Here is a 17,175-nt window from a genome sequence, read left to right on the forward strand (position 1 = left end):
TGTGTGTGTGTGTGTGTGAGCGGACTGTGTGCCCGACTACGGTGCACAGTGAGCGGCCTCACTGGGGTGATGCACAACAGACACGGTAGCCTGTTCATATAACATCGCACACTGTTCAGCGAGCACACTGGTGTTGTGTGTGTGACACATTATCATAAATTCGCATATCATTGGCAGTGACAGGAGGAACACACTGACCCAGTTTGGGTAATTATGGGCATCCAGTCACATGCTCTCGTCATTTTTTTGCACCTTCGAACCACACTTGTTGTTGTGAAAATACAACACTATTCAGTGTTGTATTTCAACACGACACAAGCTGTCAATACATTCACATTCATCCAGGCTAGGGATGGGCAACTACGATCCTTGTGGGCCACTCTCCTGCATGTGGTAGAGAGATGTTTCCCTCCTCCAACACACCTGATTCAAATGTCCAGGAGCTGATGAGCTGATCATTTGAATTGGGTGCGTTAGAGGAGGGAAACATCAATCTGACACATGCAGCTCTTGAGGACGGCAGGCGAACATGAGTTGGCTTGAGGGCTTTCCACCATACACACAATGAAGGATGGATTTGATAGCATATAGCAGAGTGACTCATTCGGAGGATAACCTGTTTAAATGCCCCCCCCCCCGCCCCCAAAAAAAAAGAAAACATCACGGACATTCTGGGCAACCGAAAGTTTCAGTGGGCGGGCATTAAAAATTATGTGAATAATCAAATGAAGTATGAAGCTCAATGATACTTCTTTCTCAATGTGTCATGGATCCACAATGTTGTCCCCGTTCCCCCCTGTAGGGAACGACCTCTTCTTGGTCGCTGTTCACGAGCTGGGCCACGCCCTCGGCCTGGAACACTCCAATGATCCCACTGCCATCATGGCTCCTTTCTACCAGTACATGGATACAGAGAACTTTAAACTACCTCACGACGACCTGCAGGGCATCCAGAAGATCTACGGTAACACTCCAGCTATTTGCTTAGAGTAAAAACACTTGAGGACAAGAAAGCTAGCTAATGTATTTGGTGCACATATACTCACATATAAAGAAAAAAAGTCAAAGCTAACATGTCACCGGCATTATTCAATTTTTCTGCACATGTGAATAAATGGGAAGACCTTTTCCAAACAGATTTTCTTTTGTTGAAATGAACTGAAGTGACTAAATGAAATGTGATTTGGACGATCTCCCGTGAAGGTTTTTTTGGAGGGGAGTGATATACAGGAATTGAACACTACTTTGTATTGTACTATTGATATAATGTCATATAATGTACTCAAAATGTAAATCCTGCGATTGGCTGGCAACCGATTCAGGGTGTCCCCCGCCTACTGCCCGAAGACAGCTGGGATAGGCTCCAGCACCCCCCGCGACCGTAGTGAGGATCAAGCGGTTCGGAAAATGAATGAATGAATGAATGAAAATGTAAATCATGTGTCTAATTCATATATTGATTGATGTTACTTCAGACATTTTAAAAAGTCTTGAATGTTACTATATTTTGGTGACAAGTCACCCACACCCTGAATTTATTTTTTAGACTTTTTTTAGGGTTTTTTAAAATTTATTTTTATGATAAATTAAAAAAATAAAATTTGAACCTCTCACATGATGAAACGAACTGTATTTAAATACCTCATTTTATATCATATTCATATTGTTAATTTTAGATTTTTTTTCCCCAACATGTTTACACTTGTATTTAATTATATTGAAAGATTTATTTTTGACTTTTTCTTTGAAATTTATAGTGCATTTATTGTTTGTAATTGAAGAATTTTTAGAGTCAATAGAAGACAAACAAAGTTTGTTTTTTGCGATGATTTCTTCAGGTCCACCCGACAGAGCCCCGCAGCCGACCAGGCCTCCGCCCACGGCGCCCCCTCCTCGCTTCCACCTTCCTTCGGACCCCCGCAAGCACGACCGCCACGCCAGGCCCCACCGCCCTCCGCAGGGGGCCAAGCCATCCAACCCCAACTCCAAGCCCAACATCTGCGATGGAGGCTTCAACACGCTGGCCATCCTGCGGCAGGAACTTTTTGTCTTCAAGGTAAAAGCGGCACAGCGATGAGCGATGCTGCTGACAATCACCATGGTGATGATGATGATTTTCCTGATCCCTGCTTTATCCGTAGGACCAGTGGTTTTGGAGGGTGCGGGACAACTCGGTGGTCCCTGGATACCCCATGCAAATCAACTACTTCTGGAAAGGCTTGCCTGCCAAAATCGACGCCGTTTATGAAAACAGCGAAGGAAAATTTGTATTTTTCAAAGGTAATAAACGCAAGATACACATTTTAGATTGGAAACAAGAGAGTGAGTTGGTGGAGGCAAAGACTACGGCTTGATTTCATAATTGTAAGAATAATACGGTAATAATAATAATAATAGTAATTCTGTCTGGCTTTCCAAAGAAACCCAGCAAACACGTTTGTCATGTGTTTTTTAAACTTTAGAACAATAGTTGCTTACTCTATAATATTGCACTATATAAAGTAATGCCACTGTTCAATAAAATGTAAAGCGTTCAATAGGTTTTGCCACATTTTCTTCAACTCCATTGACATTGTGTTCTTCTGGTGTGTGCACCTTGACCAAAAGGGGGTAGTATAAAGGCCTCTTCACATTGCATTTGGTTTGGTTGTCTTGGTGTGAAATGCAGAACAGGGTGCAGGGCTGATGGTGTCCCAGCGCAAGCTTGTGTTGCAGCTCCGAAGCAAACAGAGCTGTTGTGGTGGTTTTCAGAACATTCATTTTATTAATTCGTTTCACACTGAAGCGAATACAGACACGTCGATGTCGGACTACGCGCCTTCTCAACTGCCGTTCTACTCGAGAGGCGTTCAGGGCCGCCTCTGAAAAAACGTAAATTAATGATCACTTGACTGACGCCCAGAAAAGTGAAAACAATGCAACAAAATAGAAAATACATTGAATAACATATAGAGTCTCCTACACTCTCCCCCACATAAAAGGTGTCGTCTCGACATAATATAGAAAAGCTTACAGACAGAACAGCATGTTATTGACAGTTAAACAGGGAACACTTGGCCATATTTGAAAAGTGGTTGCTTAACAGCCTACCAGAGAGTAGCCTGCTGACTTTACCCGCTGTTTGCATGTGAAGTCGACCGTATGGCATTCTTCTTGTGTCCCAAAGTTTGGGACACTGGGACACTTCATTTATTATGACCTCATTCATTTTGTCCATACACTTTACAGTCCTAGTCAAGTCAGCCAAAGTCTTTTGCTGATAGCACTCTGAGGTCATTCTGCCAAACCGTCTCCTATTGGACGTGTTCTCTGAAATCACTCGGCAACTCTCCCAAATCGAACGCCTTTCAGTTCAAAGTGGTGGAGCGACGACAAACATCTACTGTGTGTGTGTCGCTACATGACACGGCGCTCCATCTTTGTGCCCTTGCAACACATACACAATGACTGAGTTCGTCGATGGCATGCTGGGTTCTACTAAATGAAGCATGAAAAGGCCTTTTTACAGATAGGCACAGAGAATTGTTTTTCAATGGGGGAAAAAGAATATACGCCTGTGAGTATTGTCTGTCTACATGTGCTGCTCCATATTTTGTGTTCAAGTATCCATTTCTAAAGGGTTATGATACCACAACACTTATGCTATAAATTAGCCTATGTGTGGTGTTTTGTGTTGTGCATTAGCATTAAGTAAGGAAAGGTTTTGTGGTTTGGTTAATACGGAACACATAATTCTCTTTGTTTATGCTGAGGTTGACAGTACAGTAAACATCAACGTGGAGTGACTTTAAACAGCTCGAACCAGCTTTTATGTCAAGAAACTGCTGCTCATTGTAAAGTGAATTGAGTTGAATTGACTACCGCCATACAGGGCTCGGAAAACAGCAGCCCCTACAAAAAGCATTCTCTACTTTTGAGCCATTTTGATTGCTGTGTATATGCATTCATATTGCACAGAAGCCATTTTGAAGGGTGTAATTTTCTGTTGGATTGCTAACTGAACATAACACGTGCAGGTCTCACACACAGTCACACATCTATGAGGCAGATGAGCATGACATCTGTCACCCAGTTGGATCAGAGCGTGCTGTCAGTCAATCTGGAATCTCTGCTAGAATGAGGTCATATGCATACCAATGACAACACAAAGGTCAGCTAACGTTCACGTCATCGTTCACAGGTAACCGCTTCTGGGTGTTCAAGGACACGACTCTGCAGCCGTCCTACCCGCAGGACATCTCGCTGTTTGGCAGCGGCATGCCCACGCAGAGCATTGAGACGGCCGTGTGGTGGGAGGATGTGGCCAAGACTTACTTCTTCAAAGGAGACAGGTCCGCGTCATGTATCATCTAGCCGGGGGTGTCAATGGGGACATTTTTCCACTTTGCTAAGCACTTATAGGACATATTCTGAGAATCTGAATCTTTATGAGCCCAAAATGAGCACATGCTTTATGTCATATTTACCGCGAAATACTTATGAATACATTTTTGGTCAAAATGTCCACTCACTGTACTTAAACGGCGTCAGTCCAAAACAAATTTGTCGGGTGGTCGGAAAAATCACTCTTAAGACACACCACACTCATACCTGTCAACCTTTCGGAGCGCCAACCCATATAAACTACCAAAAAAATCCTTATAAAGAGCAAAAAATCCTTATAACATACCAAAGCATTTTATATGTCAAAATAACGGCAGAAAAAAACCCACGAAATTTTTAATGATATTTATTGTAGATCTCCATAATACAATGGCAGGTGAATGTCTAATCATCATTCTACTTCGTGGCATTACACTGTTCAGAGTTGTATTCCTGCGTTACTTTTTTCACCTTGTAGTTTAGAACTTGCTTGTACACTACCGAAGTATGGAATGAATACTCTGCTGTTTTCAACTAGGAACCACGTGATTTACTGGAACGTTACCGGAAATGAAAGCATTCGAGTAGACGAACACCATTCTGGGCAAAAGCAAACGGAACTACCTGTTAGGGAAAAAAAAAAAAAAACGGAAATTTTCAGAATCCGTATGATTTGTGCGATATGGCCATATATGTAAGATTCACCACAAAATCTGTATAAAATATGGCTAAACCGTACGAGTTGACAGGTATGCAAACATAACCACTTCGGATAATCTTTTCGAGAGATCCCAGAGTCGACCTTTTTCTGATTTTGATTGCAATGGAAGGAAGATGCTCAAATTTGTCCTGATTTTCATTGTGATCTGTATGCAAGCTGCTTGAGCAAGTGCATCAAGGTGTCTCGGAGGTACTATAGCTTCTCCCTTGTTGCAAATGAATGGCAGTGGAGTCTCACAGCTTGCCAGCATGGCTCTGTGACATGTTTGTACAGCTGTCACCATAAATCATCTGCAGTTGGGGTCACCAAGAGGGGAACGTGGCGCTGACAAATTGCTTTGCCACGATCATCACGGCAACGGTGATATCATGCCCGCATTTTGTTTATCTCCTCGCATGTGACACAATGAAGATGTATGAGCCTTTTTTGGTTATTGCTGCATTTCCGATCAAATTGAGAAGACCCAAACACATTTTAAAATCAGTCGATTTCTGAAATTGGTCCTTCATTTGTGGCGGTGCAGTCTCGACATGAAATCTGACTTCTTGATTTAGTCCTGGATTTATTTTTTTTAATCCACCCACAAAAATTGCAGTTATCAGTTAACAGGAAGAAGGCAGGTGTGGGGTATCAATTGCAAAATTCGTATCAATTTCCAATCGGCTGGAATGGTCGAGCATGTTGATTTATATACCGGTATTTTTTTAAAAGCCCCTAATTCCTATGTAACAATACCGGCCGAATTTGCATCATCATGCAGCCATTTTTTCTCACATACTGTACATCAGGGGTCCCCAACCTTTTTTGCCCCACGGACCGGTTTATGTCAGACAATATTTCCAGGGACCGGCATTTAAAGTGTGGCGGAAATAATACAACAAAATAATATGGTATGAGCTGCATGGAAACTGTGGTGTTTTCGAAATATAATAATAAACACAAGGAGCGTCTATTTGTTCTCTTTCTCTTTTAATGAATATGTTTTAGAATATCAAATAAAATGCTGGAGAGGCTGAAATGCGGCTACACAGATTTATGACAGGGCGGTGTAGCGCATCCCTGCATTCCAGTGTTGGCTATTTCGTAGACAAGTGCAGGGCGAAGATCTGTGCTGCTGCGGGAGTGGTCACAGCTTACTTCAATAATGGCCACTCAAAGGGGATCCTCTCATTCTCAGTCTTGATATGATATGGACATGGGTGAAGCAGGCGCATGTAGTTCCAAAACATCTGTGTGGGCACTTCGAGACCAACCCCCATCACCCACCCGCTATCGTTTGTGTATAATGTGCAGTTAGCTAGCTTTGTAGCTATGTCTACAACCCGAAAGTGATTTACACCAGGGGTCCCCAACCCTTTTTGCCCCATGGACCGGTTTATGTCAGACAATATTTTCAGGGACCGGCATCTAAGGTGTGGCGGAAATAATACAACAAAATAATATGGTATGAGCTGCATGGAAACTCTGGTGTTTTCGAAATATCATAATAAACACAAGGAGCGTCTAATCTGGCCGCAACACTCTCTCTGATCGCTATGGTAATGTTTAATGCCTTCAAAATACGATACAACGCAAATTCAAAGTGCATGAAAATGACGACTCACCACAGCCCCGAGCTTGATTTTCTGCAACCAGACGGTCCCATCTCGGGGTAATAGGAGACAATGACACCTCAAGTGTGTCCAGTCTACTTCGTAATTTTGTTTTAGTCGCCGTTGCTGCAGAAAACCCCCTCCTCACACAGGTAGCATGTCGGAAATAGCAACAGTGCTACTGTGGCGATCTCAGAATATTCAGCCATAACTTTAATCCAGTTGTCTCGAACGTACTTTTAAGGCCGCCGCCATTTGCGCTCTCCAGCAGTTTTATTACTCTTTTTGCGAGCTCTAGCGTTTTGTTTTTAGCGTAATCGATCACGTGACGAAGAAGCGCGGCTTGACGTGTGTCAAGCGTGACACAGACGGATGTAACGGAGAATCCGGTAATTTTTCAAAATAAAACATCTTTCGTATTCCGAAATAAATAAAACGGAATTAAGGCAAGTTCTTTCTGTGCGGCCCGGTACCAAATGCCCTGCGGACCGGTACTGGTCCGCGGACCGGCGGTTGGGGACCCCTGCTGTACATGGCGGTCACAGACTTGGTATATTCAACATCATTGTGGTCAAGTGACTATAATAATCATCTTGAGTAAACGTATCCATTAAATGAGGAGCAAAACCGTTGTTTAGTATCTCCAAAATATTTCTACCTCCTCCCACCTCGCTACTCTGGCGATATGAAATGATGAGATGAGCCCCTACATGCGGGACCATATTTACTTCCATAAACACTGCGCCACGTGATGTTGAGCATTTTTTAGTGCATGTCACTCGACGTCACGCTTTGTGCGCACGCGTGACACATCACGGCCACGTCGCATTTGCATTAGAAGTCGCATTAGTTATGTGACTGTGTGAACGAGTAAATAAAAAGATCAGATTAAACTAAAAATCTGAATTGAGCATCACGCTGGAACGTAAGCCTGATAGCCAAACTCAGAACCCAGTACAGCTGAGCTACACAACCAAGGAGTAAATGTTCCCATCGGACAGCCGGGATTTCGTTGCAACGTAAACGAGTATATAGCTCCATTTCAGTGGTCAAAGGAATGTGTCAATGCTGCTGTCAAGACGTTAATAAAAGCTAAACAAAATCATATTTTACTTGAAATGTGCATCTTCCTGTGCTGAGTTGAAAGAGTAAAACTAAATGTGAAAACCATTTGAGTTACCCAAAGTGCATCATTCTTTTTTAAACGCAATGGACTTTTTCACCTGCTGCCAACAGCTCCTGCAATCTGTTAGAGCGTGAACACACAATTGAGCACCGGTTCATTGGAATTTTTATGAATCACCCGATAGTGTAAAACAATGAAACTCTCTGCTTATATGAGTGTGAATGTGGTGTTTGTGTGCCATTTTCCAGGTACTGGCGCTACAATGAAGATATGAGGACCATGGATCCAGGTTATCCCAAGCCTATCACCATCTGGAAGGGCATCCCCGATTCTCCGCAGGGGGCTTTCGTGGACAAAGCCAACGGTACTCCACCCGGTGTCGCAAATCCCATTAGAGAGAGAGAGATTGCAACGGCATATACAGTTCAATGCCGCCGTTGTTTCAAAGCTGATTTGAGAGCGTGATGGCAGCAGACCGCCATTAAGCTGCTTTGCTTGTTGCTTACACTGAACACAAGGAAGGCACTGCAGCACCGGCGTTTGATTGTCACGTAAGCTTTGACCAGGCGTGTCACGTGACCCAGCAACAAGAACTACTCATGACACCCTGACCATATTTGAAAGACATTTGGTAACCTGGGGAGCGGTTTTAAAATGGACCTTGAGCATTTCACCCTGAGACAGCGCAACAATGTGATCAGGGGGAAAAAAAATGACATTGAAAAACTATAAACAGATTTGACGTGTTTTTTTACAAACTGGATATTCACCTTACTGAAAAGCCAAACATGGAACTAAAATGAGTCCATGTTGTAGAGTACTGCTGTCCAAACTAAGGCCCGGGGCCTTTTGCAGCGCCCAGTGCACTTTTTAGCGGCCCGCTTGGAATTAATTTTGCAGTTTGGGGGTTGGCAGCATTAGATGTTGTGGGGGCATGTGAGTAATGGGGACCAACACTCCTACTACGACAACTATTGTAACATAATTTCTCTTTCCTAACACTGTGGAGAAGAAAGATAATTCAGTTTCATGAACAAAAATTCCTCCACTTTCTGCTTCGTGAACAAATCACGTCGATGGTCCACAAGTGTTTGTCAGCTGGTGTTTTGCTTCTGAATGGGGAGATGGGATTCAGACATGCATTGCTGATCCGGATGTGTATGCTCCCCTTCAAAACAAAAAAGAAAAAGAAAAAATGTAGTGCTTACCTTTGTGGCCCGGTACCAAATGAGCAGAGGACCGATGGTAGGGAATGATAAGATAAGATCAGATAATATAACCTTTATTTGTCCCACACTGGGGAAATTTGCAGTCTACAGCAGCAAAATGGGGGGGGGCGTTGAAAAGAAAAAACAAAGTGTTGCATGCGCAAATGTTTCAGAAAAATAACTGTACACAGTATAGAATGCAATATAAATATAAGATATAAATACAAGCATATATGCAACTGCACATATGAAGCTTCATAAATGCATGCGCTAACCAATATTTCATGTTGCTGACAAATTGTGAATCAAAATGAAAAAGCAGCACTGAAATGCCGGCTCCCTGTGTCCATCCAGGCTTCACCTACTTTTACAAGGGTAAGGAATACTGGAAGTTCAACAACCAGCTGCTCCGCGTGGAGCCGGGCTACCCACGCTCCATCCTGCGCGATTTCATGGGCTGCGACGGTCTCCCCCCGGATCCCGACTGGGACTGGAGCCCGCCGGCAGCCGAGGAGCGCCACTACGACAGCGGCGACGCCGACGTGGTCATCAAACTGGACGGTGCGGGCGGTACGGAGAAGGCGGTGGCCATCGCCATCCCGTGTGTCCTGGCGCTCTGCATGATGGTCCTGCTGTACACCGTGTTCCAGTTCCGCAGGAAGAGCACGCAGCGCCACATACTGTACTGCAAGCGCTCCATGCAGGAGTGGGTGTGAGGAAGGCCTGGGCTCGCCGAGCTCGGATCGACAGGTTTCGAAATCGCCGGCCGCGTATTGCGATGCCTGGCAGAACTGCACAAAAGGAGACTGAAGGCAGTGAGGGAGCCATATCTCTTAAGTCCTGTGTATTTATCTACTTGGACTCTTTTTCTCTAACAAACTCAACAGTGCGAGTGTGACTCAAGTTCCTGTATGTAAGTGGACTTTTTTTTTTTTTTTGGTCTCTCCTGTCTGCACACTTGCTTGAAGAAACTTCCCGAGCACCAACCAATTAGATTTAAGCTTCAAATTGACTTTTGTTCTCAATGGAATCACCCTGAGCTGTGCTTTTTTTTTTTTTTTTTTAAATTGAAATTGTATGACGGATAGACACACACACACACACACACACACACACACACACACACACACACACACACACACACACAGATTGTGTGGACCTTTTCTTCCAAAGAGGATGTTGGCTCAAGTTTTTTCCCTTACTTTTGGTAACACATTCAGATTTTTTTTCAGAATATGTGAAGATGGCAGGCAGCTATAAAGTGTGGTAAAAATGAAACAACAATAACACAACACAACTAACTAGCCATTTTGAGGGTACGTCCTTCATCCAAAAAACTGTGCCATAACGGCCTCACGGAACTCTTTCAAAATTCAGTCCTGAATGCCGGTTTCGAGTTAGAAACTTTAGAATGAGCAGGCATATCAGTCCATTCATGAGTAAATGCACAAGATACAGGAAGTCGGCCATTTTTGTTTGAAGTGGTCATTTGGCCAATCAAAATTTGCTACCAAGTTTAAAGGGGAAGGAAAGTCAATATTGTTCTTTACAACAATATGTTATGTTCTATGCACTTCCACTAGTCCAAGCATGGCGTTCTGATGAAAATTAATAATGAGTTAATATGACTTGAGCAGAAAAATCCAGTCGTTTTCATTCATCTCTTGGTGCAGCCATTTTGGTCTTGTACTGCCATTAGTTGAGACAAAATGACATCATAGTCATCTCGGCAACTGTAATGTCATTTTCATTTGACAGCAAGTGGTAAGATGGCCGCCCCCTGCGATGTTTAAAAACGCTGCTTAATTCATATTTCACAAACACAATATTCATCAGAATACCATGTTTAGACACGTGGGTGCACATAGAACATTTTACTGTCATCTTGATTTCCCCTTAGAAGCATGTACACTAAACATACTAGTACTGTATTGCAAAATTGGGGAAAACTATATTTTGTTATTTTCAGAGCTTGGTCACAAAGTTTTATCACCATATATCGATAGAAATTTTTGACTTCCCAAGAGCAAAGTGAATTCTTAGTCATCAATTCTAATGTTAATGTAAAGTTACATCAAAGTTGACTAGTCAGTACAGTACGGCGATCGGCAACATTTCCGCACCACTTATGAATTTGATGAAGCTGCTTAGAAAGAAATAAAAACATCTGATTAAAATACAGTCCAGAATTACACTGAATCTAATTACAATCAGTGGGAGCGCTGCGTTTTTCTCATGGCAGGCCGTCCTGTACTAACTACTCAAAGTGTTACGATGCTTGTTCTCATTAGCACACAGTTGTTGGGCAGAACGTTCTGGCGACAAATATGGAGCGTCACTTGGCGCCGCTGCCCTTGTTCCTCCCCGCCAGTCCCATGGTCCCCCTGCCCTGAATAGATTAGCAGCAATCTAACTGGCCGACGCTCGCGCCGGACGGCTAACTGCTATGCTCATCCACAATCAGCCTTTGTCATCTGTAGACTGAGTTGTCTTCGGAGCATTGTGTTCTGGAAGATTATCTTTCACCAGCGACCGTGGTTGACGGCCGAGTCACAAGTCCTCCTTATCGGCCGATTGGAAGACGAGATATCAAACACACGTGATTACTGTATTAATTACTGTAATCAATCACATGGATACGGGTTAGTAAAGTGGACTAGTTGACTAGTTTGTTTGATGCAATACCTTTATATTGAGTACTCTCATCTTCACCTCCCCACTTTAACACAACTAATGTTATTATATATAGAGATATTGATAGATTTCTTTTGGGAAGAAAACTAAAACATTTCTGTGTCAAAGTTATCTTGGCATTGGAGAAGTAAAATGACCCTAACCTACCTAATCCGAATCCTAAACCATTACAAATATTTCTGTCCAATTTAGCTCGGTTTGAGAGCTTTTTTTTTTTTTGTTTGTTTGTTTGTTTCCGCTATCAACAAGTGCATTCCTTTCACCTTCAACAAATTTGGTCATCCATACTATGTTTTGTGTTTGGACATCGCATGTGGGAATGGGGTTGAAAGCAAAAGAAGACTTATTTTTCTTCTGGGAAAAGAGAAAAAAAAAAGAATAGTCTTTGAATCTCAAGACACAACGTGAGATATGAAGTGCGTGTTCATCCAGTGTGTGGCTGAAAATATTAAGTAATTTTACTAAAATAAAACAATAATTCAGATTAACAGCAAAAAAATAACATTGCTAAGAAGAGAAAGGATCCAATCTTGTTTAACGACTACCACTGCTTAAATCAATGAGTATATTTATAGAAATAAATCACCTCTAACATTTCACATACTCTGTGACATTAGATATCCAAAATGAAATATTTATACACGAGACAATGTCGAACCAAAGTCTGATTAAATATACAAGATGAGCAGCTTCTGACAAATATGTATCATCAACGCAGGCGCGTCAGTTTAAGTGGAGCTTTGATGGATCTTTTTTTTTTTTCTACTTGAAACAGACTTAACCTCTCAGTAAACGTGTTGCAGCCTTCAAAGGTGATGTCATTTACGTTGGGTGGAGCTTTCGCATCATCATTTTTGTGGTGCCCTGCGACTGGCTGGCAACCAATTCAGGGTGATCTCCGCCAACGGCCCCAAGACGGCTGGGATGGGCTCCAGCATTCCCGCGACCCTCATGAGGAGAAGCGGACCCATAATGAATGGTTTAAGTTTAGTGGCGGAGGAGGTTGAAGCTGCGGTCCTAAAGGTTCTACTTGCTGTACAAGGTGTCTTTTTGTGCTTTTTTTTTTTTAAAGAAATTGGACCTGACCACCATCTGTGACTGTGTACAAGGTATTATGTCAGTCTTAAAAGCATTTAAAAGTCGTAAAGTGGACGTGCGTGTGATGAACCGTGGATTTGTGGGTACAATAAGGCCAGGTGGGACAGTATTAAGTACCGTATTTCATGTTAGAGAAAGAGAAATGCATTTGAAGCTGCTATTTTATCTCCTAGACTGCTCATTGCATTCATGTGTTTTTGTAGAGAGACCAATCACAAGCATTGAACGGAGTACTGACTGACACTTTGACGTGTGGACTAACTCCACCTTTGGGTTTTATTTTATTTTCTTGTCTGCCTTTCATCCAACTTTGTGCTGCTAAGCATTAGGGCTAAGACAGGAAGTAGCTGATGCAACGAAGGAAGGTTTTGTTCTTTTTAAATTCCCGACACGTCCGAGGCCTCATGTAGTAGGATTAAACGTATATACAGTATGTACATAAAGTGGAGGATGCTGTCTGCTTGAAAGATTTGTTTTTATTTAAACCATCTACTACTCCAAGGGTAACGACATGCTGTATGTTCTAAATAAAAACAAGTGCATAACAAACGAGTGAGTCACAGAGGCCTTGATTGTCCCAAAGCATGTTAAAGTGAAAAGTAGTGATGGGTCCAGCAACACCGATGTGTCGACGCACGCGTTGAGCTCACAGAGCAATCCCTGCGTCGGTGTGCATGCTGCTTCAAGACGATCACGTGACTAATACATGAACTGCGTCGACTCAGTCCAGGGGGCGTCGACGCCGCAAAAGCCCGCCAAACTGTGTTTATAAGGAAGTGCGTCGAACGACACAATGCCGCCTGCCGAAACAAGCCAGACCTCACCCTCGCTCGCTTGTCAAAGTACATGCGTTATTTTTATGGAGCAGCTCCCGGGGAAGCGCAAATTGTCCGCCATGTGGGACCATTTTGATCTCCTTTTGGAGAATAAGGTATTTATTCAAATCTCCTTGTCTCACCAAGTGCCTCTCAGATTATTGACATGTCTTGTTCCATTCTAATACAAATCCATTTCAAGTAGTGATGGGTCCATGAGGCGTCATGAAGCGTGTTGACACAATGACACACTGTGTTGATACTGTGTCGCTGACCACTGATACCTGCTGGACTTTCAAAATCCCTGCAGGCAACCAACTTGACAGACTGAACTGAGTGATCTGATGACGAAGTGTATCCAATATCATTGACATCTATGCATTCATATTGTATTATTCATTATGTTTGAATAATGTGAAAATTCTGTGAATGAGGATGCTTGTGGGCTTTGTCTTCAAAAATCTTTATTCAGAAAAATAAGTTGAATTTGAGTCTGTTGCGTTTCTTGCATACTATTTCCCCTCCTGTGGAGAACACACACTCACATGGCACTGATAATGCCGGCGTACAGAGGAACTCCTTTGCAAGGTGGGAGAGGTTTGGAAAAGTAGTGTGTTGGTTCTTCCAATATAACAGCGGGTCTTGACTGCGTGCAACATTCCCCTCTGCCAGGTATCGCTGGACCTCAGATACAGCATCTGCTGTTGCACTTCTTCCTAGTCTCCCGACCTCATCATCCAAATGTTGCCACAGGTCATCTAAAAAACAAAACCTAACAAAATTGGCATTTAGAACAGTTTCCAAAAAAACAAACTAATAAGGATGAGTAACATGCCAGATGTGCGTCGGTGTACGTACTGCTTCAAGACACTTCCAGGTTGAGTGTACGCTGGCGTGTCTGGCTGCCGCTGCTCACTCGCAATTATTCTTTTTTAGCATTTGTTTTACGTTTTTTTACGGTTTACTCTCGTCATGGGAGAAACCTTCATCTCCTGTCGCAATTCGTTGTGGTTTTGGACTGTCGGTCGTCGCACGGTTGTCAGGGAAGCTTGTCTTTATCGGCAGAGGTGGATCTCGAAGAGCGAACGACGGTAGTTGCTCCATGATCACAAAGTCCTTGTGCTCCTGTTGAACTTTTATTGTTTACATATGCAAAATACAAGAAAAACACTGCCCCCGATATTTGCATACCATGCCCCCGGTCCGGCCTCTCGGTAGTGATCTGATTACCTTGGTTTAAGCTTTGAACCACAGATACGTTGACACCTTCCAGTCTGGTCTACAACGAATCAGCCAGTCGCAGACTTCGCAGATGTCAAATGTCCGCCTGGGCGCGACACCCGTTTCCAAACCGTCTTTTGATATTCTACAACACTTCATTCCTAAATTGTTTATTCCCACTTTGTGACCGAGTCTAGCCTTCTTCCATCTGTTCGCCCCCTTGTTTTGATATGATACCTGTGGACTTCAAAAGCCCTCCGCCCAAACGGCTGACACCTTTGCGCGCAGGCATTTGGGAGCGCTGAATACGCCCCAAACTTCTAGACATGCCCAAATTAAATGAAACTTTAAACATGATACCATTTTTTATTTCTCTATCACTGTCAAGTTTCCAAGTCACTGTTGGCTTGTTGATCTTGCTCGCTGTTGTCCTTCAAGTGTTGCTTTCTTGGCCCTTCGTTATTCATAGATTTGAATCTGTGAGTATTTTATTTTTTTCTTATTGCTCTTGAACTTTGGCTTCAAGACATTTTATAATAATAAAAATACATTTGTTTGTTTATTCTCTGCTTTTGTTCCTGCATTGTTTTTCCTGGCTCCTTGTGACCAGCGATTTCTGTTTGGACGTTGTCAGTGCCCTTTTCCCAAAACATTATTCGGTTTGGTCCAGAACCTGACAGAATCAACTAGAGGTGACTTGGAAACTTGACAGTCCATCAAATATGAGGCAAGGCTTGATTGGGAAACGTATCACAGGTGTACCTGCTGAAGGGAAATGCCCTTCACTCCAATTGGATCGGAAACACAATCAAAACAGACAGAACATGACACTAATAATAATGATGATGATGATGATTGATGACACTGGATAACAAGCAAATATTTTCAGCACATATTTGAGGACACCTGAATGTTCTGAGCTTACCTGGTAGCACATTGTAGAAGTTGCATTAGTTGACAGCGTCGTCGAAAACAACGGTGAAGCCAAGAGATTTGGATTGAGCCTGGTGGGGCACATGACAAATCTTTGAACTACACGACAGCACACACCATCACTGGGGTCATGATGCTGTCACGAAACAAGCTTCGCTCTGTTCACAACCTTGCTGTTAATGGTAGTGGTGCACAAGCAACTCTGTTGTATTTTGTTCAAATCTATGCAGCCATTTTCTACAAAAGGAACATTACTTGTGACAACAACAATGGACAGAGGCAGAGAAACCAGTGAATTAAGAATTAAGATATCCTTCATTTGTCCCACACTGGGGAAATTTACAGTCTACAGCAGCAAAATTGGGGGATAGAAAGAAGAAAAAAAACAAAGCTCAACACAAAACAACTGACGCAACAATGAGGCACACCTGGACAAGATGGGAGTGGCTGAAGAGCAGGGGGAAATGAAAACCTAATGACCTAAAGACAAGACATCAATACGGGACACGGGGATAGCATAAAACAAAACCAAATATAGTATAATCCAAACATGGAAATCACGGGTCATGGTGAAGATCTGTTTGCTGACGAATTGAGGGATTTGTCATGAAAGTGGTGATGCCAGGAAGTAATTGTTTATCAAACCTTCCACAGCCAGATTTCATGAAATACACATACAGAACCTTGCCCAACACACTCAAAAGAACAAGTCAAAGTAAAAAGCAATATTTTTCTAGGCTGAATTTACAAAATAATTTTCTTTGCCATTGCTTTGATTTTGTGTCCTGCCTCATAGTTTCATAGTTCTAGCTCATGCACTGATTCGCTAGATAACAGCCAATCAGCGAGATCAGCTGCCGCCATTTTAAATCTTTTGATCAATGGCTCATTCATTCGATTCACATATAAAAAGCACAATGACACAAAAATCGGTAGGTCGGTGCGCTGATATGTCTCTCTTGATATATACTGTGTGTATGTATGTATGTATTTGATTTTGTGTCCTGCCTCATAGTTTCATAGTTCTAGCTCATGCACTGATTCGCTAGATAACAGCCAATCAGCGAGATCAGCTGCCGCCATTTTAAATCTTTTGATCAATGGCTCATTCATTCGATTCACATATAAAAAGCACAATGACACAAAAATCGGTAGGTCGGTGCGCTGATATGTCTCTCTTGATATATACTGTGTGTATGTATGTATGTATAAACATTTATACATATATATATATAAAAAAATCCTCGTCTCACCCCTCGGGTGGTGTCCATCCCTCATTCAGCTCGGGTCCTCTACCAGAGGCCAGGAAGCTTGAGGGTTCTGCGCAGTATCCTTGCTGTTCCCAGCACTGCACATTTCTGGACTGAGATGTCCAATGTTGTTCCCGGGATCTGTTGCAACCACT

At 42.7% G+C, this 17,175-nt stretch overlaps 1 protein-coding gene and 1 long non-coding RNA gene across 2 annotated transcripts in view; both read left to right on the forward strand.

Annotated features, from left to right (window-relative positions):
- The window catches only part of mmp16b (matrix metallopeptidase 16b (membrane-inserted)), a 21,162-nt gene extending 10,799 nt beyond the window's left edge, over positions 1-10,363 (forward strand). The window contains exons 5-10 of the mRNA XM_019879223.1: positions 803-964; positions 1,839-2,056; positions 2,142-2,280; positions 4,181-4,331; positions 8,050-8,165; positions 9,364-10,363. Coding sequence (XP_019734782.1) covers positions 803-964; positions 1,839-2,056; positions 2,142-2,280; positions 4,181-4,331; positions 8,050-8,165; positions 9,364-9,725 — 1,148 coding nt within the window. The 3' untranslated portion in view covers positions 9,726-10,363. The remainder of the gene's footprint in view (positions 1-802; positions 965-1,838; positions 2,057-2,141; positions 2,281-4,180; positions 4,332-8,049; positions 8,166-9,363) is intronic.
- A 1,285-nt stretch (positions 10,364-11,648) lies between these two features.
- LOC109521382 (uncharacterized) lies at positions 11,649-13,350 on the forward strand. Its single transcript, XR_002169343.1, has 2 exons — positions 11,649-11,830; positions 12,068-13,350. It is a non-coding gene; the product is annotated as an uncharacterized LOC109521382 (long non-coding RNA).
- The last annotated feature ends 3,825 nt before the right edge of the window (positions 13,351-17,175 follow it).

The sequence above is a fragment of the Hippocampus comes genome, unplaced genomic scaffold (assembly GCF_001891065.2).
Source record: "Hippocampus comes isolate QL1 unplaced genomic scaffold, H_comes_QL1_v1.1 scaffold85, whole genome shotgun sequence".
NCBI classification, from domain to species: Eukaryota; Metazoa; Chordata; class Actinopteri; order Syngnathiformes; family Syngnathidae; genus Hippocampus; species Hippocampus comes.